This window comes from Garra rufa, chromosome 6 (genome assembly GCF_049309525.1).
Source record: "Garra rufa chromosome 6, GarRuf1.0, whole genome shotgun sequence".
NCBI lineage: Eukaryota > Metazoa > Chordata > Actinopteri > Cypriniformes > Cyprinidae > Garra > Garra rufa.
Window position 1 is genome coordinate 12,735,721 of NC_133366.1, and position 26,058 is coordinate 12,761,778.

Below are 26,058 nucleotides of genomic sequence, written 5' to 3' on the forward strand. Positions count from 1 at the left end.
CTGTTTTCTCTGATATAATGGAAGCTTTAATCTAAATAAGACGTTAAAATACCTAATTTAACACATAATTGTTAAAAATGTAAACAAAGAGACATTTTAAAACAAATATTGTTAAAATCTTATATTCATTCTTTCTTAAATTTTCATGTTTTTCAGTGAAAATATCTAATTATTAAAAATTATAAAAAATGTAAACAAAGACAGAGGAGAAAAAAAACTTTTTTTAAAATGTCTTGTCATGTTTTTTCAGTGAAAATATCTATGTGCCACCTATTTATTTATTTATTTATTATGTTTTAAGCAAAAATCAACAAAAATGTGCAAATAAAGTTAGAAAAATATATGCTATTAAATTTGTCTTAAAATAGTTTTCTCTGATATAATGGAAGCTTTAATCTAAATTAAACAATAAAATAATTAATTCAATGCATAATTATTTAAAATGCAGGCAAAAAAAAATTGTTTTCTTTCTTTATTTATTTATATTTTAGGCAAAGAATCAACAAAAATATGGTCAAAAAAATGTTTTCTCTGATATGATTGGAAATTTTTATCGAAATAAGATAATTAATTTAATACATAATTATAAAAAAAGTAAACAAAGAAACATTAAAAGCTGAAAATAAAAAAAACATTTTCTTAAAAACATCTTGTTTTAAAGTGAAAATAAATAAATATGTGGCACATATTTATATATTTATTTGTCATGTTTAAAGCAAACATCAAAGAAAATATGGTCAAAATCAATTTGGAAAACAATTTTTGAAAAATTGAAAAATAAAAAAACCCACATTGTTTTCTTTATTTATTTATCATAGTTTGTTTGTTTGTTTGTTTGTTTGTTTATGTATATTTTAGGCAAACATCAACAAAAATGTGGTCAAAGTCAATTTGCAAATAAACTAAGAAAAACATATGCAATTAAATTTGTCTTCTTAAAAATTGTTTTCTCTGATATAATAAAAGCTTTAATACGATAATAAAATAATTAATTTAATATATAATTATTTAAAAATGTAAGCAGAGAGACACCAAAAACTGCAAAAACATAGTTTTCTTAAGTATTATTAGTCTTGTTTTCTTTTTTTTATATGGACAAAATTCAATTAGCAAAAAAGCTAAGAACATAGAACCACTTTCTATGATGTAATGGTGGATTTCATCTATTTATTTTTGTAATTAAGTATATATTTCAAATGTATAAATAAAATATATCAAATAATTGACTTATTTCTTATAAAAAATATTTACTAATGTATTTATTTTTTAGTGGAACGAAATATCAGAGTTAAGGGACAAGGACAAAAAAAACAGGATAAAGACAACAGGAGATATCTCTATAGGAGAGCTACATAGACAAGTCAGAAAAAAACAGCGAGTGACAAGATAGAACGGATAGAATAAATTCCCACTCACTTGAAGAACAGCCTTCTTAATTACCCGACCCACATCCTGTCTCCACTCCGGGATGTCGGGGTTGGCCTCGTCCAGATTAGGAGAGAAAGATAAAAGAAGCGATTTGAAGAATTCTGTCACAGAAGAAGGGAGAAGCAGAGACAGACCCTTAATTCTCTCTCTCTCATAAGATGCCCAACACCTTCTATCTGCTGTGATTTGTTCCAGATGATTTAGTCGAGCTGTAGCAGAGTTATCATTACTGACAGGTATGGAAAGGTTAGCGCTGATCACAAAAATGATTACAGTCTATTTGGCAGTTGCCAGAAGGGAGTTTTTATGACTAGCTTGCAGTGTCAAGAGACAATTTCCTGTAATTCTGAACGCTCTGAAAGCTGGGATAATGCATTTCATCAAGGATAGGGTTATTTATAGGTATATATTCAGTAGATTATTGTTATCATAGAGGAAAAAGTATTGAACTTCATACATAGGTCTTTATAATGTACGTAGTATGTATCATTCAAAGAAATCATTCACAGTTTGTCATTACACATCCTTCAGATAAAAATTTGATAAAGCGCACATACTGCTGGAACTATTGTGAACTATGGGCACCTTTCGCATGCTTATTCACTAGTTTCAATAGCTAATCAACGTCCTCCACAATAACAATGTTAATAATAGTCATGCAAGCGTCACAGAAATTGTTTTGTGTGTGTGAAATATTGTGCATAATTCCATCACATTGCAAATATATATATATATATATTTACCAAATTAATAAATGTTAATTTCCAACATATTTTGGCAATAAATATTTTTTTAAATATTAAATAAGCAATTTTTTTTTCAAGCAATGGTTGAATTAAATAAAACTACCTAGAAGGCTGGGTTAAACCCAATCGCAGGGTTTGTCCATATTTGACCCAGCATTTTTTAAAGTGCAAAATTAAATACTTTCACCATTTTTGACAAAATAAAAACTGAATTAGAAATAACCCATACTAAAATTATTTTATATTTCCTGTTGAAATTATATCTACTTATATTATCATATCAGAAATGACTCAAACACTTTCTAAATGCCCAAAAAGATATATATATATATATATATTTTTTTTACTATTATTCTTATTATTATTTATTATTATTAATAATAATAAAATAGTATCCCGGGTTTAATTTGCAATTTTTGACTCATTTTTGTTTGCACTGGTTTTTGACACAATCAAAAATACATTATTTTCAATCAAAATACATTTATTTTTAATAGCATTTCATTTTTTGTTTAGATTATCAAAATGCTGGGTCCTATAAATCCATTTAATTTTGGTTTCACAAATGCATTTTTATTTTTTCCAAATTCATTCTTTTTCCATACAATTTTTTCGCAATGCCTTTTTTCGGAATGACGTTTTAATTTTCTAGACTCTGTTTTAATTGATATATTGATCAAAAAGCATGTATAATTAATTTAAATTGACACATTTTTAAGGAATTTTTAGGCCCTATAAAACACAATAAATTTTTTTCTACAATTCAGTTTAACTTTTACCAAACAAAATTTTCTGGATTTTTAATTTTCCGGATATTATTATTTTATTTTATTTCAGAAATACTGTGTTGAGTAATTAGAATTTTCTTAAATATTGCTTAAAGAATGTTTTTAAGAATAATTTTATTACTACAAGTAGTACTCTCATTACATTAAGTAATACATTTCTGTCACAATTTCTTCAAGTTAAACCAAACTTTTATTTTGACGGGTTGCTGTGAAGACCTTTAAGTTTCTGTTTGTATATGATATAGTGATATGTTCTCAGAGCAGCTATGAAGGTTATGTATATGTGTTCATGTGTTGAGGCAGCAGAGGCTGAAAACACAGTATGTGTGTAGTAAACAAAACCACGCATCTGCGCCATTCATTCACGCAGAACATGCATGATTCATATTTAAATTGTATTTCTACAGCTTAAAATTCACATATAAGTCTCCGTATCGTGTTTTGATTTGAGTGTACTCACCAACTTTTGATTTATTCATCCAAAATTGGGCAAATTCCGTGACATTATACTGTAAATTACATTTTTATGACTGTATTCCGCATTTCCGTCTGTGTTTCATGCATCGCGGGAATCATAGTGCCCTTAAAATTTAATAATTTGTCTTTTTTATACTGAATTTTAATATTTCAAGATTGAAAGTCTGGATCTGAGACTGGAATAAAACAATAAAATAAACATAAAAGGCATAGGGAAAAATATTATGAAAGCATGGTGGAAAGTTTCCAAGACATTTTTAATGTGACCTTGCCATGAAAAAAAGTCGAAATCTAAAATGCATGAGTTGAATAAACAATCAAAAAACACACAAAGAATTCATAATTAATACTATGTTATATTTGTCTAAATGTGAAAACTGACCTTGTATGGCGATGCTTCTGGTGTCCTGCAGTATAGAGTCTCCTGACGAGACCTGAACGGTGATGGTGACCATCCCCTCGCTGTTGAACGTGTGGGAAATACTGCTGTCCAATGTAATTATCGGCTAGTGGTGGATAAAAAAAAGACAATCAAACAAGGAATCCCATTTTTGTTATTTGTAAGCTCAATGACTTTCTTAAAAAGGAAACTCTTTTAAAACATATGTGACCCTGGACCACAAAACCAGTCATAAGGTTAAATTTGACAAAACTGAGATATATACATCACACGAAAGCTCAATAAATAAGCTTTCTATTGATGTATGGTTTGTTAGGATAGGACAATATTTGGCCGAGATACATCTATTTGAAAATCTGAAATCTAAGGGTGCAAAAAAATCTAAATACTGAGAAAATCACCTTTAAAGTTGTCCAAATTAAGTGCTTAACAATGCATATTACTAATCAAAAATTACTTTTGGATAGGTTTACAGAAGAAATTTTACAAAAAATCTTAATGGAACATGATCTTTACTTAATTTCCTAATGATTTTTGACATAAAAGAAAAATCAATCATTTTGACCCATACAATGTATTTTTGGCTATTGCTATAAATATACCCCAGCGACTTAAGACTGGTTTTGTGGTCCAGGGTCACATATAGCGCTAACAGCTTTATTGATGTTTCAGGGTGAACAAGCAGAAACTAAAGAACACATCTAAATACCACAAAAAACGACAAGAACAAGAACTACATTATTAATGGTTCATTGCTCCTGTTCTGTTTATCTTCTACCATAAAATGTCTCGGAGGCCTTCGCCCAACAAAGCGGAGCAGAAAATCTGTAATTAGGAGCTGGTTGTACCTCCGTGTTGTTCCCCAGCCACCAGAAATAGGTGAGCGTTCTGAAATGAGAAGGCCAGACCACGGCTGTCAGGTTCACCTCCTTATTCTTAATGACCACATATGGAGCCAGGAGCTGAATATGCTCCACAGGGCCTGAAACACACATAAACACACACATATATTCAATACAAGACCAGCCGGCAGGGCAAGGGGTGTGCAAAAACTAACTATTTTGCAAAATCAACTAGCCGCTGGGATGAATAACTAGTCAACTGTTTGGTCTTGTATAATTAGGCTGTTTTTGGCTTCACCTGACCCCACACAGCTAGACGGAAAGCAAGGAAATGAAAACAGAACGCAGGAGTCTTGAGACCTGTTTTTAAAAGTTTGAATATTTTTAACTTGGCACAGCATTTTAAAAACGCAACACTTGCAGTGAGACGCTCAAGAAAACAGCGCCAAGAAGTCAGTCAGCATGTGTACGGCTGTAGTGGATGGATGGATTTTAACAAGTAACTTCTCCAAGTGAGTTTTAATGGGCTAACAGACTAACACCTAAAGCACAACACACTAAATGAAGCATTAACACTCAAAATGTTGAAAATGCAAAACGTATAGAAAGAATTATTTCTGTCATCATTTATTCACTCGTCTGAGATCTTTCCGCATTGTTTACCTCTCCACAGGTGCTCATTTAAATAGTCCAACCAGTATTTATTTTATTAAATAATTCTGCTTCGGGTTTTAATACGCATCAGGAAATAAATTTTGGACCTAATTGCTCTCATCTGATCACAAGTGCCCACCCCCTGTTTGTTTGTGAAAAGTGGAGCTAAAAGCAGTAATTAAACACCGCAGTCTACTACACCTGTGGAGTTGAAGGACACATGCAGATTTCGGCAGAGCAACTACGAAAGTCACCTACCAAGCGCATTGTGCACAGTTTGTGTTTAAGAGATGTTTATTTGAAGTTTGCAAACCAGTGCCCAGCCACTTTATTTCCTGTGTGGCTACCAATTTGTCTGCATAAATTTCAAGAAAATGTATTTAACAGAGTGGACAACACAGTCTCTTAGTATTTGTTGTATAATTTGTGTTATTTTGCTGGCTGAATAGAGTAGGATACTGGTTTGCAATCAGGCCGATTAGTGAAATAACACTTTTTATAGCATTAGTATTGCTCCTGGTTTTCTTTTTCATATTTTTTTCATTTTAATAATATCAAAACTTAATTGCAATGGACATATAAAATAGTTTGTTTTCATATACGGTTTTTATTCTGGTTCTTTAGCATGCCATTGTGAAAAAAGTGTGCATAGTTGTATTGAATGTACACTTGTAGTATATATGTGACCCTGGACCACAAAACCAGTCTTAAGTCGCTGGGGTATATTTGTAGCAATAGCCAAAAATACATTGTATGGGTCAAAATTATAGATTTTTCTTTTATGTCAAAAATCATTAGGAAATTAAGTAAAGATCATGTTCCATGAAGATTTTTTGTAAAATTCCTACTGTAAACCTATCAAAATGTAATTTTTGATTAGTAATATGCATTGCTAAGAACTTAATTTGGACAAATTTAAAGGTGATTTTCTCAGTATTTTGATTTTTTTGCACCCTTAGATTTCAGATTTTCAAATAGATGTATCTCGGCCAAATATTGTCCTATCCTAACAAACCATACATCAATAGAAAGCTTATTTATTGAGCTTTCATATGATGTATATATCTCAGTTTTGTAAAATTTAACCTTATGACATAAACCTTATGGTTTTGTGATCCAGGGTCACATATATGCAGTGTCTTGAAATCTTTTTTTTTTTTCACATTTTGTTATGTTGCTGTCTTTTGTTAAACTGCTTTAAATTACTTTTTTTCCACATCAATCTACACTCCATACACCATAATGGCAAAGCAAAAAACTCTTTGCAAATTTATTAAAAATAAAAAAAGTAAATGATTCCATTCCATAAGTATTCATACCCTTATTCAGGACAGTTGAAATTTAGCTCATGAGCATTCATATTGCTTGTGGATGTTACTACACTTCGAACGAAGTTAACCTGTGGCAAATTCAATTGAATGGGAATGATTTGGAAAGACACACACATCTTAATAAAACGTCTAACAGCTGAAAGTGCACATCAGAGCAAAAACCAAGCCCTGAGGTAAAAGAAAACTGTCTGTAGAGCTCAGAGACAGGATTGCATCAAGCCACACATCTGTGGAAGAGTTAAGAAAAAAAATCTGCTGTATTGAAGGTTCACAGAAGCATGTAGTCTCCGTTGCTCTTACAGAAAGAAGTCTGAAATAAGCACAACTCTTCCTACAGCTGGCCTCTTGGCCAAATTTGGTTAGAATGGTAACCAAGAACCTGATGATCACTCCAGTTGAGCTCCATGAGCACATATGCAGAAAGGAGAAAATTACAGAAGGACAAACATCACTGCAACATTTCACCGATCTGGGTTTTATGGCGGTGTGGCCAAACTCAATCCTCTCCTCAGTGAAGACACAATAAAACACACTTTGGAATTTGGAAAGTAGCATCTAAATGATTATGTTGGAAAAAAAGATTCTGTGGTCTGATGAACCTCAATTCCAAGCATCATGTTTGAAGGAAACCAAGCACTGCTCATCACCTGCAGAGTGCCATCCCGAAAGTAAAGTGTGCTGGTAGCAGGCTCATGCTGTGGGTCTGTTTTTCAGTGGCAGGGACTGAAGGATCTCATCACAGTAGAAGAAAAGCTCAATGCACCAAAATATTGAGATAGCCTTAATGAAAACCCAGTCCAGAGCATTCAGAACCTCAGACTGGGCAGAATGTTCACCTTCCAACAGGACAATGACCCAAAGCACACAGCAAGAGTGGCTCATAGACAATTCTGTGAATGTCCTTGAGTGGCCTACCAGAGCCTGGGCTTGAATCCAATCAAACATTTCTGCAGAAACCTGAAAATGTCTGCCAGACCCCATTCAAGCTGACAGAGCTTGAGAGGTGAAGAGGTGAGGCGAAGAATGGCAGATAATTGCCAAATGCAGATGTCCAAAGCTTGTTGCATCATACCCAAAAAAGGCTTGATGCTGTAAAGGTGCTTCAGCTAAGTACTGAGTTAAGGGTATGAATACTTATGCAATGTACTTATTTCAGTTTTTTATTTTTTAAAAATGTATGAAGTTGTGACAATTCAGTTTTTGCTTAATATAAACAGTTTAACATAAGGCAGCAACATAAAACGTGAAAACATGGACCACAAAACCACAAGGGTCAGTTTTTTTTAACTGAGATTTATACATCTGAAACTGAATAAATAAGCATTTATGTATGGTTTGTTAGGACAGGACAATATTTGGCTGACAATTATTTGAAAATTTATTTTTTTACAATGTATTTTTGGCTATTGCTACAAATAAATACTGTGCTACTTAAGACTGGTTTTGTGGTCCAGGGTCACACATATGCTTAAAGAAAACTCTGAAACTATTTTTTTTAAACTACTTTTTGACTGCTAATTCATGACATACAAGTTTGTAATATAAATAAATGTAAAATGCATGTAATGTAAATGTAAAATTAATGCAAATAGAAATGACATTAAATCATATTTTTGTTTACCATAAATGCTTGTCAGTACATGCAGCAGTACACTTTAATTACATCTAAAGACAACAATTATGAAATGACACATATATAAATACCCAAGTTATTCTTAAGTAGGTTAAAAAAATAAATATAAAGTCCAGGTAACTACATTCAATACATATCTATAGCACATTTGTATTTAACTGAAACCAATTAAATGTCTGAAAACATTCACACTTTAGTATAGTATTTTAAAGCATGTTATTTATGTAATAACCTTAAAGTGTACTTCTACCAATATTTAATGAAGTTAAAGCGATCATATGATCATATTTCCTTTGTCTTTGGAGTATTACAAGCTGTTTGTGCATAGATAAGATCTGTACAGTTGCGAAGCTTAAAGTCTCAAAACCAAGGAGATATTTATTTAAAAAAGTTAAGACTCAGCCACACCTCCCTGAAACAGCTAGTTCAAACACGCCCCCACTTCACGTCACGGGGTGAGTAGATTAGCTTAACACCGCCCATATGGAAAGTAAGGTGGTGTAACTTTTACCGGCTGTAGTATTGTTGCAGCCTCCATGTTGTGGAGATGCAGTGTGTTTCATTGCGAAAGTGCTTTGTTTAGCCTTCCAAATGGGGACACAACCAGAAATCAAGTTATATTTACAACACTGTTCCAGAACAGTACAACGCACATTTTCGAGTGGGTGCTGCGCATTTTACGGAGGACTGTTTCCTGAACCTGGGAGAGGAGCTTACAATGCCAGCTGTACACAAAGGGTTAAGGCTATAAAGTGTGGCAATTCCAAAGATGCAAGGACAGTCTGCGCTTCTGACTGACGGCCTGTAAGTACGTTTTCATATTTAAAGAATTCAGTACTGACAACCTAAATGTGAGTTTTGATCAGTGTAAAGTAGTGCTTGTTGTTTCTTGCTCTACGATCGCAAATGCAGACATGGTGTTATGTTTACGCGGCATGACACAACGCGTAAAAAGACAGTATGAGTCATTATAATCAGTAGTCATGTCCCCACTGGATGCAACAAATGCCTCATTTATAATGGGTTTTATTGTTTCTGTCTCGTCACGCCGAGAAAGGGCATGGTAAGGGGCGTAACATTTTCATCACAGGTTTGAGGTATTCAGCCAATCACAATGTAATATATAGTAATATAGTAATATTGGATAGCTGGCCAATCAGAGAACACCTTGGTTTCCATCAACTATGAGTTTTGTAAAAATCAAAATGTTTCAGAAAGGCAGGGCAGAGAGGGGCAACAGTAATGTACAGTATGTGGAAAATAATATGTTTTTTGAACTTTAAACTGCATAAACACAACAAATACACAAAATAATGTTTTTTTAGCAACATCTTATGACCCCTTTAAAGTTTGAACTAACTGACTTTACCATGAAGGTGGGAAAAATAAGTCTAATTCAAGATATGTTCTCTGACAAACTCTTACACAATGCTACAAACAAATAAATTGAAAAATGCTTAGATATTTTTTACTGAAAATTAATACTATAAAACAATTTTAAATAATATAAAATTAAATACTACTTATCTCACGAGACGAGACACAAGACAAACTTTTTTAAAGGTGCCATAGAATGGAAAACTGAATTTACCTTGGCATAGTTAAATAATAACAGTTCAGTACATGGACATGACATACCATGAGTCTCAAACACCATCGTTTCCTCCTTCTTATATAAATCTAGTATTAGCAAAAGACCACCGAAAAATAGGTAAATTCCAACATAACAGGTCTGTTACGCAACTTCCCCGGGATCGTTAATAGTTACGCCTCCAAAATTTGCATCGCCCAATCATCACTAACGGCAGCACCTCAGTTAAACAAGGCGAGTCACTCAAGGGACACGGTTAGCTTAATGCTAGCACTAGCCTGTTACATTGCTATACATAGGATTTCACTTACCACATAAACAGAGAGATTCAACAAACCGCATATTAAAAGCGGCTAGAGCTCCTAATTAAATATTTTTTTTTTTATCCATGTGCAAGCTACTGAGCTCTGTGAAACAGCCAGTCAGAGCAGAGCTCATTAATATTCATGAAGCTTCCAAATAACCGAGCATTTCATTCCAGGGGCAAATCCTAGGGTTGTAAATGGACCTGTAAAACCATTTCTGGAGATTTTTTGCCCTTTCCTATGCCATATACCTTCTATGTAGATATCAGAGAACAATTTAAAAATATTGTATAAATGCATTCTATGGCACCTTTAAAGGAATTCTCAATGATGAAATATATAGGGAAACAGTATTTTATTTAACTAAAAAAATCACAAAATGGAAATCTTTTATAAATTGGAGATCACGATTCTGAAGAAAAATGGATTAGAAATCTAAACAAATTTTTAAATAAATTTACTAGTGGTTCTGACAGAATGTTCATTGCTGAAGTCTATGTTTTAACAAAAAAAAAAAAAAAAAAAAAAATTAAGGAGTCAGTGTCTCAATTAATAGACTTGTTTCACTGTTGGAATCTCTTGAATGTATAATTCAATGATAAACACTTTTTTAAATGTGCAGTTGTCACCACCTTCTGGCGGAAGAGGGTAAGCGTTACAATGAGATACTTCCGTTTTGAACGCTACTGTAGAAAATAAGTGTTTATACTAGGGGTGGCCATAGATTAATTTTTTTAATCTAGATTAAATCTTGGAATTAATCTAGATTAAAATGGCTAATTTGAATTCTGCTGAAGGCATTCAGAATATGTGTGCTACCCAAATAATGACTAAAAGTAAGTCTTTGAGAATGGGTTTCTCAAGCCAGGTGGCGCATTAGACCAGGGGCTCATCTCCTGTTTCCAAACTGCATCACAAACTGCTCATAAAGCTGTTCTATGATAATTTGTTGATGAAAATAAATTATGTTCAATAAGATGTACTTGTGTTTACTAACTAACTAACAATGGAATTATTTTTTCTACCTATTAGATTGTGATTTTTTAACGTCTACACCTACCCAACCCTAAATTTAGCCTTTACTGTAATAAAAAAACAGTATTATTGTTGTACAGTGTGATAAAAATATACATCTACGTATATATATCTATGGTAGCCAGTGTTTCCCCTACGTTTCCAGCTTTGGGGGGGGGTTACATGTTACACCGTACTTTTATTTTGACAGGTTGCTGTGAAGTTTCTGTGTATACAGTATGATATGATGCGAGTTTTCTCAAATGAAACGGTAAAAGTGACACTCACAGCAGTTTTGGAGATTGAGTTTATCTGTTCATGTGAGATGCAAATGCCAAAAATTACCGGGAGCGTCACGTGTGTTTCAGTATGCGTGTAGTAAAAGCTCGTCTCCATCATTCATACATACAGCTAGGCAAACGGAACATACCGGATTCATATTAAAACGGTCTTTTTGCATTTTAGTTTTCACATACACTAGTCCATATCGCGATTTGAATTAAGTGACAGACCAACATTTGATTTATGAATCCAAAAAACTACGAATTTACGTGGCATTTCGCGCTATAGTAGATTCGGTTTTTATGAATGGAGGACGAGGAGATCCCGTCTGTGTTTTGGCGGAGGAGACGTAAACGCGCGACCATATTCTATAGTCTTTGCTTGGTATACATCCGCGTTAAACTATCAAGGTGAAAGTCATCATAGCTTGCGTAGTTTAGAGCCAGCTCCCAACCCAAATTTGAGAATAGATTAACGGCGATATTTTTTTTATCGCCCGATAAGAGTCTCACGTTAACGCAACACGTTAACGCCGATAACGGCCCACCACTAGTTTATACCCAAAATTATAAACTTTTATCCCAGTACTTATGTTATTTAAATGTGTGTAACAAAGAAATATTGATGATTATGTGGTTAAAAAGATTGTTTGTGTTGCTCTTTCTGAATCAGCAGCAGCAACAATGCAGATTTGAAGGTCTTTAATACCTGTTTCACATCGTAAGCATCAGTGGAGCGTGTGAAACAGTTGTAATAGACACAGCTGAATCGTTTTCATTCAGTGCTGAACTAGCACCCCAACTACATGTAGACTAAAAATAAACACTGAAGTAGGCGTTCATGTGTGTGTGTGTGTGTGTGTGTGTGTGTGCGAAACCTACAAGTCACATGCAGGTAGAGGGATGACGTGTCGAACCCGAGGCTGTTCTCCGCCAGCGCTGTGACTCTGAAGATGCCCGCGCTGCGGTACACGTGCCTGATGCCCTCCTGCGTCCAGCTCAGGTTGGAGTAGGACACGGCCGTACCGTCTCCAAAGTCCAGCTGAATGTTCGTCCTCATAGAGTCGCCCTAAAACAACACAGAGCCAAGTCGAATTATTACAACAACTCTTTAGCACACTTTCCTTAATCACTGTGTCTGGCAGCTGCGACCGAAAACAGCTGCGGGTAACGTCACCATTCTGCTTACACAGACACCGTCCCATCTGTTTTCAGACACAAAGCATTGTTTTCAGTGCCTGAGTTCATTCCTGCCTCAGATATGAAATGAGCTGTGTGAAATCAGACACAGGAACCGCTTATTTACAGAAAACACATTCAATGCGTCAAATGAATTACCTCTCAGCATGTATTTCAACTTCCTGTGGGAACCCGGCATATTACCTGTGATATGTAATATATATTTTACACTCTATTGTGTTGGTTTGGCTTGGCTTACTCAGATATCCTGATGGGTCAATTGCAATCCACCGCAATCATAATTGCTGTTTATGAGATACGATATTGCACAGGGAATCTAAGCGTGTATATGACTCATATGGCTCTGGGTGAGTCTGCTGTAGTATTCTGTCATTTTTGTAAGAGAAAAAACCTTCATAACACTTTTTTTTTCTTAGTTGAATACGTGGGTGGGATTACATGAAGGGAATCATGAATCCTCAATAAATTAAATTTCTTTTTTCTATTTTATCCAATCCAAACAGTAATAAAAGTCTGCCATATATAGACTTATTGAGATAAACCACACAATACAATTTACTTATTTACTTAAACAATTTTAGGATATTATACTTTGTAACACAAGACAGACATACACAGTTTTAGTTACAGTTCTGTTATTCTCTTCTTCTTCTTCTTCTTCTTCTTATTATTATTATTATTATTATTATTATAAATAATATTTTAAGTCTATTATTACTATTATATAAATTATAAAAAAACACAATCCAATACAGAAACAAATCAATAAAGAAACATTGAGTATTTGACGATAATACTAGTAATAATTATTATTATTAATATTAAAATATTTTATAGTGATACGTTATAGGAATATTTATTTATTATAATAGTAAATATCTTATTTTATTTTTAAGTATTTAATAATAATAACAACAACAACAACAACAACAACAACAACAACAACAACAATTATTATTATTATAAAAAATATTTTAAATTCATTATTAATATTATTTGAATTATAAAAATATACAAACAATAAAGAAACAAATCAACACAAAAGTATTTAATAATAATATTTTTTATTAGTAGTAGTATTAACATAATATTACTATTAGCATAGTAGTATTTTATTATTTTTAAATTATTAATAATATTGATAATAATAATTATTATTATTATTGTTACATTTTATATTTTGTATAAAGAAACTATACAAACCAATAGAGAAACAAATCAACAAAATTTAATACTACTACTACTACTACTAATAATAATAATAATAATAATTAAAAATATTTTAAAAATATTTCAATATTAATATGATTTGAATTATAAAAAAATTAAACAAACAATACAGAAACAAATCAACAAAAAGTATTTAATAATAACAATGATTATTATTATTAAAACAATATTTATATTAAGTCAAAATTAAATATTGTATATTATTTTGAAGTATTTAATATTAGGCATTTTATATTAAAGTATTTAATAATAATAATAATAATAATAATAATAATAATAATAATAATAATAATAATAATAATAATAATTATTATTATTATTATTATTATTATTATTAAAGTATTTTAAATAAATTATTACTATTATTTGAATTATAAAAAAAACTATACAAGCCAATACAGAAACAAATCAACAAAAAATATAATAACAACAACAATAATAATAATAATAATAATAATAATAATTTAATTATTACTATTATTTGAATTATAAAAAAACTATGCAAACAACAAAAAAGTACTACTACTACTACTAATAATTATTATTATTCAAATATTTTATATTAAGAAATATTAAATATTTTATATTATTTTTAAGTATTGCATAATTCATATTTATATTACTTTTTATTTATTTATATTTAATACTACTACTACTAATAATAATAATAATCATTATTAAAATATTTTAAATTAATTATTACTATTATTTGAATTATAAAAAAACTATACAAACCAATACAGAAACAAATCAACAAAAAGTATTTTAAATTTTTAATTATTAATCATTACTATTATTTGAATTATAAAAAAAGACTATACAAGCCAATACAAGAACAAATCAAGTAAAACTAATATATATATATATATATAAAATCCAATACAGAAACAAATAGAAAAGTATATATTATGAATAACATCATCATTTCCTCCCTCTGAATCACAATTTAGGTTGTAAAATATGGAAAGCATATTCCAATAGCACATGAATGAAAGGCCCGATAACAATCCACAGTATCTGGGCTTATAAGCCTTGCATATCTTTGGACACTTGAAGCACCTCTGGTACAACGCCTGAAACATCTGCCCCTTAAACCAACCATTAGCACTATTTATAAATATAAAACTGCTAAACCAGCCACTTCAAAACATCAAAAACGAGGAAAAGAAAGAAGAGGATCAGGAAGTTGAGATGAAGTTGAGCCCATGCCTTGAACCATCCCTTTTACCCACTGTCCTTCAGGCTCTACATCTGGTTATGGGTGCAAGTGAAGGAACGTATAACGCATATGTATGTGCGTATGTGCGAAATTCCCAAATCAGTGCTTACGCTTCCCCAAATCTCCCTCCTTTCTCTCTTTCCACCGTTAGCACATTGTAGTCTAATGCTATTGGGATATTAATTTGTAACAGTGCATTAGCAGCACATGATGGGCTGGGAGGGGGTGTTTATGCCCTGCATAATGACAAATCCAAAGCTGCTTGGTTTATTCCTGTCTGTTTGCTTTTAGGCACTGCTGACTGTGAAAAGCGGCCCGCCTCTGTGCGTTTCTGTGCAAGCATGTGCACCGGGTTGCTTTTAAGATATTTCACGCCACTTTGTGCAGAAAATCACAACTACACTGTGGGAGGAGAAAGGAAAAGATGACTGACAGGAGGAACAGTTTGTATAATGATGGTAAGGACACAATTTGTGCTGAGCTCATGAGGTTCAGATAAAGTCCATTCAGTTCATGCAGTTTAGCTGCCATCTTTAAAATGCCCCCCCAGCATTTCTGGGAACTGTTTCACTGCCAGAATGAATGAATGAATTCTGCATGAGCATTTTTATCTAGTTGTCCAGTAAAAACATTAACATGTGATTAATACAACATAAATATATTTAAGAAGCAAAACAGTGTTTTAGTAAAACAAAAGTCTTTTTACTTACTTTTATTCAGCAAGGACACATTTATCAAATATGAGAGTAAAGACATTTATAATACAAGAGTTTTGTATTTATAATACACAATTTATATTCCAAATATATTGAGTTATTCATCAAATACTCAAACATATGACTTCCACAAAAATATTAAGCAGCAGTCATTTTTCTTGAGCATCAAATTAGCATATTAGAATAATTTGTAAAGGATCATGCAGTAATGCAATAAAATCATGAATAAATTACATATTAAAATACATTTAATATGTAACAACAGTTGTTTTAAATTGTAATAATATTTCACATATACTGAATTTTTGATTAAATACAGACTATAAAATATATTTTTAAAACTTTGTATTATTTTATATTACACTTTGTTAAAATATTTTTTTCCCTGACCTGTGAAGTACAGGTTTTATGATGAAATACAAACAAAATATATTATTATTATCATTATTATTAATATTAATATTATTATTATTATTTTTATTATTTGTTTCTGTGTTAGATTGTATATATATTCAAATAATAGTAATAATTAAATTCAAATATTACTTTTAAATTATTATTATTATTATTATTATTAATGTAAATAAAATGCAGAAAAATTTAAATAAAATGTTTTTATTTTTATCAGACAATTATTGTAATTTTTTCCCTATATTTATATTTCCTTTCATTTACTTTTTAAATTGTAATAATATTTCACAATATACAGAATTTTTGTTTTATCAAACAGAGACTATACCATTATTTATTTTTTATTTTCCTGAACTGTGAAGCACAGGTTTTATGATGAAATGCAAATAAAATGTATTATTGCATACTTATTTTTGTTTATTTGTTTCTGTATTTTTTATTTAAATAATAATAATAATGAAATAAAAAAATATTTTAAATTATGAATGTTCTTATTATTATTATTGTTATATAAAAGTGTTGTTATTATTATTATTATTATTTAATTTATTTATTTTTGTTCATTTGTTTCTGTATTGAACTGTATATTTTATTTTTAAAATTCAAATAATGGTAAATTAAATTAAAAATATATATTTTATTAATAATAATAATAATAATAATAATAATAATAATAATAATAATAACAACAACAACAACAACACTGAATACTTCAATATTCAAAAACATTAATATATTATTTATTATTAATATTTATTATTATTATTAATTATAATCATCATCATCATCATCATAATAACAACAACACTGAATACTTCAATATTCAAAAACATTAAAATATTATTTTGTATTAATATTTATTAGTATTATTAGTATTAGTATTATTATTATGATTGTTATTGTTATCAGAAAAATATCATATAAAAAATGTATTTTAATATGACATTTAGAAACAACATTTATAATTAAAACAATAAAAAAGAAGAAAAACATTGGCGTAAAAAGAAATGATAATAATAATAATAATAATAATAATAGTAATAAAATATTTGTAATAATAATAATTGTTGTTGAATTATGAATTATTAGCATAATTATCAGAAATTTAATTTAATTTTTCCCCTTTTTTAAGATGATATTTAGAAACAATATTTAAGTTTATACTTAAAACAATAAAAAGAAAAGAAATACTAGTACTACTACTAATAATAATAACAATAACAATAAACGAATCTGTTAATCTGCTTTCTCTGCTTCTATCTTTTAAAACAATAAAAAGAAAAAAATGTGTAAAAAATAAATATTAGTACTACTACTACTACTACTACTACTACTACTAATAATAATAATAATAGCAATAATAATAAACTAATCTGTTAATCTAATTTCTCTGCATCTATCTTTTCTAACCTAAAAACCTTCAGATGCTTTCTCTGTTTAACAAAATAATAATAATAATTCTTGTGTTGCACCTTAAAGGCATTAAATATTAAGGTCCATTTGATTTGCCTAAGAAACAGCCCCGGCTCTGACCCTCATGAATATAAATAGATGGAATTCTTAGCCCATCTCACTATCTGTTTCTCTCTCTCTCTCTTTCTCTACTAGCTCTCACTCTCTTAATGAAAAGAATAAGCCTTCATTTCCTCATCTCATCATACTGTAATGTGACAACTCTGCTGTGGTGAGACGCCTAGGGAGAAACACTTTACCTGGAATGAGCGTGCGGGCATGTGTGTGTGAGAAACAGAATCCAAGAGAGAATATGTGTGACCATGTGTGCATTGCACCTCAATGAAAAGTTATTCCCCAGCAGGCTTGTAAAATGTATCCGGCTTGCACCATACCATCTGTACCGAGTGAAGCCTTTTCATCTGCCAGAGCTCCAGCACAGCTCGAAGCAGAGGACACCAAATTACGGAAACTTTCTAGAATGTCAAAATGACCTATGTGGGTGTAAACGGTCACATATAGAGCTCAATGATAGTCTCACTTAGCCAGACCGGTCTGGAAGTCAGGTCCACCAACAACAGCCCACTTAGACAGGAAATCAAAAAGTCTGACCATTATTTAAAGTAACCCACTCACAGTTCTTTTTGAGATTGTGTTAATATGAAAGAGCTGAAACCATAATAACCGACACAGTAAAAATCTAATTATAGAACAATTTTGTCAGCCAATAAAAAAAATGTCTTAAAAATCTTAAAGGAACAGAAATATGAAAATGTACTCACTTTCACGGCTTACAAGATGTAGAGTTTGCTTCTTTATCAGAACAGATTTGGAGAAATTTTGCATTATATCAGTTGCTCACCAATGGTTCCTCTGCAGTGAATGGGTGCCGTCATAATGACAGTCCAAACGGCTGATAAAAACAATCACAATAATCCACAAGTAATTCACACAACTATAGTCGATCACTTAACATCTTGTGAAGTGTAAAGCTGTGTTTGTAAGAAAACGAATCCAGCATTAACACATTTTTAAATTCAAACCATTATGAAAAAGTCGAGAAATATGCACAGACCAAGCACCGTTTACAAATGAAAACAGCCCAAAACAGCTCTAAACAAACATTTGGGTGGATTTTAATGTGAGAGGACCACAGGAGATGGACTTTTTTCACTGGAGGAAGCATTATTACGGATTTTGGACTGGTATTTAATAAATTAATGATGAATTTCTTTTTATAAACATGCAGCCTTTTACTTCAAAAGATGTTAACTGATGAACTGGAATTGTGTGGATTATTTTTGGATTATTGTGATGTTTTTTTCAGCTGTTCAGACTTTCATTCTGACGGCACCCATTCACTGCAGAGGATCCATTGGTGGGCAAGTGATGTAATGATAAATTTCTCCAAATCTGTTCTGATGAAATCTACATCTTGGACAGTCTGAGAATGAATACATTTTTAGAAAATGTAAATTTTTGGGTGAACTATTAATTTAGGTGGTATTTCTGACCTAAAACTTAAAATGACTTTTGATGGTGTATGCTAATGCAGTCTGGTTGATTCAGTTATATTAACTAACATTTATGATTGAAAAAAAAAATAAATAAATAAAAATAATAAATAAAAATAATATATATATATTAGTTTTTTTAATGCACTGGTCAATTTTGAAATTTTTGGCAATTTGGCTTTTTCAAGCTGTTTCAAGAAAAAAAAAAAAAAACATCCAAATTACACTTTCAAGTGATTTATTGCACTTTACCTGTTTGCGTCTGAAGGTTTCAAATACAATACACATCTTTAAACGATTTTTTTTTCTCTCTGAGCAAGAACTCTCTTCTTCAGTAGCACTTACAAACACCAGATAAATATTATTCCATCCTGAAGGTTGTTACAGATTTGTGTTTGTTCATGTATCATTTGCCCATTTTGCATCTTTTTAAAAATTGTATTTCTATTTTATTTCTAAAAACACTGTGAAAATGTAGCGTTGACTGTATTTTATGATTTATCACTCTATGAGAAAAATCCTGGAATGTTTTCCTCAAAAACTTCTTTGCAAAAGACAGACATGAACATCTTGGATGACATGGGGTGAGTAAATTATCAGGACATTTTTATTCTGGAAGTGAACTTTTACTTTAAGCGATAAAAAAATTATATATATATACACATACAAGATCCTCTCTGTACAAACCTTTACCTCTAATATGACAACAAAATGAAGCAAGAGTTTTGTGAACCTATGCCCAAAGTTAAGAATTCTGTTCTTGAGATTTATGCTAATTAGTGCATATTTAATTAGATAATGCATCCATTTGCATTACAAAAACTGAATACAAAATTGTTTGCACTTCTTAATGTAATCAGTCGACTGGGAAAGAATGGTGATTAGTATTTATATTTATTATCCATTAGTACATATTCACCTCCGGTGTCTTGCCTTAAAATAGAGAAAATGCCTCCCATATTTTGTTGTTAATGCCAAAGTCTGTGCATCTAATCAGCTTTATTTTGCCGTTAATTTACTGGCTGATTATAATATTTGTATATTTGTGACCCTGGACCACAAAACCAGTCATGAGGGTCAGTCTTTTGAAATTAAGATTTATACATAATCTGAAAGCTGAATAAATAAGCTTTCCATTGATATATGGTTTGTTAGGATGTATTTGGCCGAGATACAACTTTTTGAAAATCTGGAATATGACGGTGCAAAAAAAATCTAAATATTGAGAAAATCGCCTTTAAAGTTGTCCAAAGTTTTGATATATTAATAAATATGATAAACATTATAAATAACTATATAACTTTTTTTTTTCTGAAATGGCAGGGTTAACTAAAACTAGAGCTTAGTCTTTAAAAAAAAATCTTAAAAAATAAAAATAAAATAATAATAAAAAAATAAAATAAAATAAACACTAATTACTAGTAAATTTATTTGGCGGTCAGATTTTGCCATCAGTGACCAAATGTCATGAAAAAATAAAATAAAATAAAATAAAATACTAATTACTAGTAAATTTTTTTGGTGGTCAGATTTTGCCATCAGTGACCTAATGTCATAAAATAAAATAATAAAATAAAATAAAATAAAATAAATAAAATAAAATACAATAAAATAAAATAAAATGGCAAATTAATAACTAATTACTAATTACAGATGTAGCCATTAGTGACCAAATGTAATGTAATAAATGAACTAAATAAAATAAAATAGGACAAAATAAAAATAAAATAGGACAAAGTAACAAATTAATTACTAATTTATTTAATTTATTTAAAGTTGTCCAAAGTTTTGATATATTTGTGGTAGGAAATTTACAAAATATCTTTATGGAACTTAATATCCTAATGATTTTTGCCATAAAAGAAAAATCCATAATTTTGACCCATACAATGTATTTTTGGCTTTTGCTACTTAAGACTGGTTTTGTGGTCCAGGGTCACATTTAATATTACAAAAGTAATATAATTCTGAACACTGCTTCAGCTAACAGACATAATAATTTAATCTGCTACATGGACATCCTGATATCTGATCATTGATAATCTGCTCACATGCAGTTAGTGCATCAATGTAATAATTATTACTGCATAATTTAGGTCTTGACTCAATACCAGGCCCATAATTATAGCTCATGGCCAAGCCGCATTTTAAATGATCAAATCAATGAATCTGATAATTTGACTATGATTTTCCATTAGCGGAGTTCATCGGATTCAGATGACCCTTGTGATGATCTTACCTCTTCTAGCCGCACAAGGAAGGTCACATTGCTGCCCATGTTGGCTGTGAGTTTGTCGTCACGGGTTGTCAGGAATAAACCTCGTGGGGGGCGGTTCGGACACTGCTGTTTCCTGGCTGTGTACATCTCCTTCACTCCTTTCGTGCAGTTATTCGCCACCACTTTGCGATACCTGAAACACAAAGAAATCAAAAACTACTTTCTTTTGAGATAACTGATTTGATGGTTTGATATTATCGAACTCAATGACATTCACATGGTGACTTTAGTGTGTGAATACTTATGGGTCACTGTATTTTTCCATTTGAATACAACAAGCCTGATAGATCCATTCTTTTTTTTTTTTTTTTTTTTTTTGCAGGATGAATTGGTTCTTGCCACAATTTATGTGACACAATCTCTGAAAATGATAATCGTGTTCTTTCTCTGTCACTTCCCTTGTCTGTAATTTTGCACGCTTGCTCTGAATGGATATGCTTTCTGACTGATGTTGGTTTTAAATTAGGTTTAAATGAAGTCTTTCCATTACACAGTGTTATCTGTCCAGCTAAGTCTCTTTGTATGGATCGTCTGTCTAGAAAGTTGTTGTAAAGACGGACGCCACAATCTCCAGAAAGTTTCAAACCTGCTCACGTATGGTTTGTGTCCGGAAATCAGCACAGTACGTTTAAATCTTCCCTTACTTAATTAAAAATAACCACTTTGCTAAAACAAGATTGGTTTAGTGCTAGTCTGATTGAAATTGTTTCACAAAAAATACTCTCCATTTTATCCTAGTGATCATAGGAAAAATATACTAAATTATTGGGATGTGAAATACACTAAAAGTTAGCTGTAGTTTCTTATTTATATAAAAATATGTATGAAATATATGGAGTAATTTATAAGTAATTTTATATATAAGTCATTTTTTAAATAATGTTTGTTTATTAATAAAATAATTAGTGGTGGGCCGTTATCGGCGTTAACGTGCTGCGTTAACGTGAAACTCTTATCGCGCGATAAAAAAAATATCGCCGTTAATCTATTCTCAAATTTGGGTTGGGAGCTGGGTCTAAACTACGCAAGCTATGATGACTTTCACCTTGATAGTTTAACGCGGATGTATACCGAAGACTGTAGAATATGGTCGCGCGTTTACGTCTCCTCTGCCAAAACACAGACGGGATCACGTCGTCCTCCATTCATAAAAACCGAATCTACTATAGCGAAACGCCACGTAAATTCGTCATTTTTGGATTCATAAATCAAATGTTGGTCAGTCACTTAATTCAAATCGCGATATGGACTAGTGTATGTGAAAACTGAAATGCAAAAAGACCGTTTTAATATGAATCCGATATGTTCCGTTTGCCTAGCTGTATGTATGCATTGCGGAGACGAGCTTTTACTACACGCATACTGAAACACACGTGACGTTCCCGGTCATTTTTGGCATTTTCATCTCACATGAACAGATAAACTCAATCTCCCAAACTGCTGTGAGTGTCACTTTTACCGTTTCATTTGAGAAAACTAGCATCATATCATACTGTATGACACAGAAACTTCACGGCAACCTGTCAAAATAAAAGTACGGTGTAACATGTAATGGGCTGGGTAGGTGTTGACGTTAAAAAAAACACAATCTAATAGGGAGAAAAAATAATTTCATTGTTAGTTAGTTAGTAAACACAAGTACATCTAATTGAACATAATTTATTTTCATCAACAAATTATCATAGAACAGCTTTATGAGCTTTATGATCCATTCTCAAAGACTTTAAGTCATTATTTGGGTAGCACACATATTCTGAATGCCTTCAGCAGAATTCAAATTAGCCATTTTAATCTAGATTAATCTAGATTAATTGCAAGATTTAATCTAGATTAATCTAGATTAAAAAAATTAATCTATGCCCACCCCTAAAAATAATACAAATAATATATTAAACTAATATATTATTTTCATCTGAATTATTTTATTAATAAATACATACAGGCAGGGTTATTATAGTTAAACTGAAACCCTAAAAAAAAGGACTTAAAACAAAATATAAAAAAAAAAAACTGTCATCAATGCTGATGCAACTTTTCTCATTTGCTATTGTTTTCTTATTTATTATTTAAAAAATATATTAAATATATAGAAATATTAAATAAATTAATATGATTCTCTGTTTTATTTCTTTATAATATTTATTTAGTTTATATTTCTAAATATTTTGTATTTTATTAATATTTTGCATGTGTATTATTTTTTAGTAATAAACAATATTATTATTACATAAAAAATATAAAACTGTATATAATATCTAAAATAATATGTAAAATATGATAAACATTAATACAATAATAATAAAACAAAATGTAAAATATAGCATATAATAAACATTATAAACAATATTATAAAAATAGCTTTTTTTTTTCAAAAATGGCAGGGATAACTAAAACTTGAGCCATAAAAAAACGTTACTTAAAAAAATAAATAAAACGTAACTGGAACAAATAACAACAACAAAAAATAATAAAATAAAATAATAACATAAAATAAAATAAAATAAAATAGCGAATTAATTTCTAAATAGTAGTAATTTTTGGGGGCTCAAATTTAGCCATCGGTGACTAAAAAAATAAAAATAAAATAAAATATAATGGCAAAATAATTACTTTTGGGGGTCATAGGTGACCTAATGTAATGTAATGTAATAAAATGAACTGAACCAAACTAAACTAAAATTAAATTAAATTAAATTAAATAATAAAAGGCAAATTAATTACTAATTACTAGTAAATTTATTTGGGGTTTAGATTCAGCTTGTGACTAAATGTCCACACAAGGAGAGTAAAACCTCACCATGATTACATAAGAAGAGTCTGCATACTGTATACACACACACACACACACACACATATACATATATATATATATATATATATATATGCTGCTTACCCTGTGCTGTTGAGGTAGTTTTGTCCTTGGCTGCAGCTTTGAGACAACGTAGAAGGGTTGAACCAAAATGCTGGCAGACAGTTTCCATCCCCTCTTCTCTCAAAACCATAATCACTACAAAACAAAACAAGAAAAAAAAATCTCACATACATTGCCATTTCATCATTTTGCCTCATTTGAGATAACAATCCATCCTTAAAAACATAAATTCAAACCAGGTATGTTTGACTAGTTTCATACAAGGTCGACGCAAGTTCAAATCTGGTTTGTGACATTTCCTGATGCCTATCCTGTAAAACATTCTCCTAACTACCTGTACATCCTTTCAGTCATGCACAGCGGCACATCTTGTATTCAAGCATGTCCCTCTTTTATGCCCTTGAGACAATTGCAACCATTGAGATGTATTAATTCTGGGATGACAAATGTCTTTTCTGCTCGGAGAGCTGCAGGCATCAACGTATGTCCTTAACGTCTTTCAATTCGCTCTTCTCCCAGAAGCCCTGGATCCTGCTGAAGTGAATGTCTGTTCATATATCACCGGTGACTTTGATTTATCAATTAATTACTGATCTACAACAAAACCCAGCGGACCACATGGTCCCTTTTGGCATCACGCATTTGGGTTTTTAATTATGAGCAGTTCCAATCCGGCACTCAGATAAGAGTCGAGCTTTCAAAGATATTTGTGTGCAAGTGCTGAGATTATTCCCATACAAATGTAGTGTTGATTTAGGTGCATATGGGTGGTTCTTTAATTAGTAACACTTTGATTATTTTTTTTTTTTTTAGATTCAGTCCAGTTGAAGAAAGTTAGCTAGCAACCAGCAACTTATTTCTGCAAGACAATCTAAAAAAAGAGTGCTTATGATAATTTTCTTGTTTTAAGAGAAGGCATGGCTGGGTATCGTCCATGTGAACATGTATAGAAAAATATTGCGAAAAATTTAACCTAACTACAATGAAAACAAAAGAGGGCCCAAGATTGAGCCCTGAGGTACACCATAAGTGTCCAACTTTCAACAAAAATCTTCTATAAGAAAGATATGATTTAAACCAGTTTGATGTGGTACATTGAATTTCTACCCACTTACTTAACCATTTGAGCAAAATAGCATGGTCAATGGTGTCAAAGGCCAAGCTTTTTTACTGTGGCTTTCAGATCATTGTAGTTTTATTAATTTATGTGTTTTCTTGTTGGTCTTATCATTTAAAGTTAGTTGCCATCCAGCTACTTATCTCTGCAGGACAATCTAATAAAAGAGTGCTTATAATAATTTTCTTGATGTTTCAAGAGAAGGTATAGCTGGGTATCATCCATGTAAAAATGTAAAAATGTATAGAATATTGCGAAAAAAGCTAACCTAAAGAGTGCATATACAACAGAAACAAAAAAGGGCTCAAGATTGAGCCCTGAGGTACACCATAAGTTTTCGGATCATTGTAGTTTTATTAATTTATGTGTTTTCTTGTTGGTTTTATCATAAAAGTTAGCTGCCATCCAGCTCCTTATCTCTGCAAAACAATCTAAAAAAAGAGTGCATATGACAATTTTCTTGATGTTTCAATTGAAGGTATGGCTGGGTATCATCCATGTAAAAATTTATAGAATATTGCAAAAAAGAAAATAACCTAAAGGGCACAAATACAATGAA

At 31.0% G+C, this 26,058-nt stretch overlaps 1 protein-coding gene across 2 annotated transcripts in view; it reads right to left on the bottom strand.

Annotated features, from left to right (window-relative positions):
- The window catches only part of sorcs3a (sortilin related VPS10 domain containing receptor 3a), a 351,206-nt gene that overhangs the window by 26,769 nt on the left and 298,379 nt on the right, over positions 1–26,058 (bottom strand). For both annotated transcript variants that reach the window (XM_073842202.1, XM_073842201.1), the window contains exons 17-22: positions 24,404–24,517; positions 21,472–21,643; positions 12,373–12,559; positions 4,688–4,821; positions 3,822–3,945; positions 1,417–1,529 (exon numbers count right to left, since the gene is read on the bottom strand). In XM_073842202.1, coding sequence (XP_073698303.1) covers positions 1,417–1,529; positions 3,822–3,945; positions 4,688–4,821; positions 12,373–12,559; positions 21,472–21,643; positions 24,404–24,517 — 844 coding nt within the window. The remainder of the gene's footprint in view (positions 1–1,416; positions 1,530–3,821; positions 3,946–4,687; positions 4,822–12,372; positions 12,560–21,471; positions 21,644–24,403; positions 24,518–26,058) is intronic.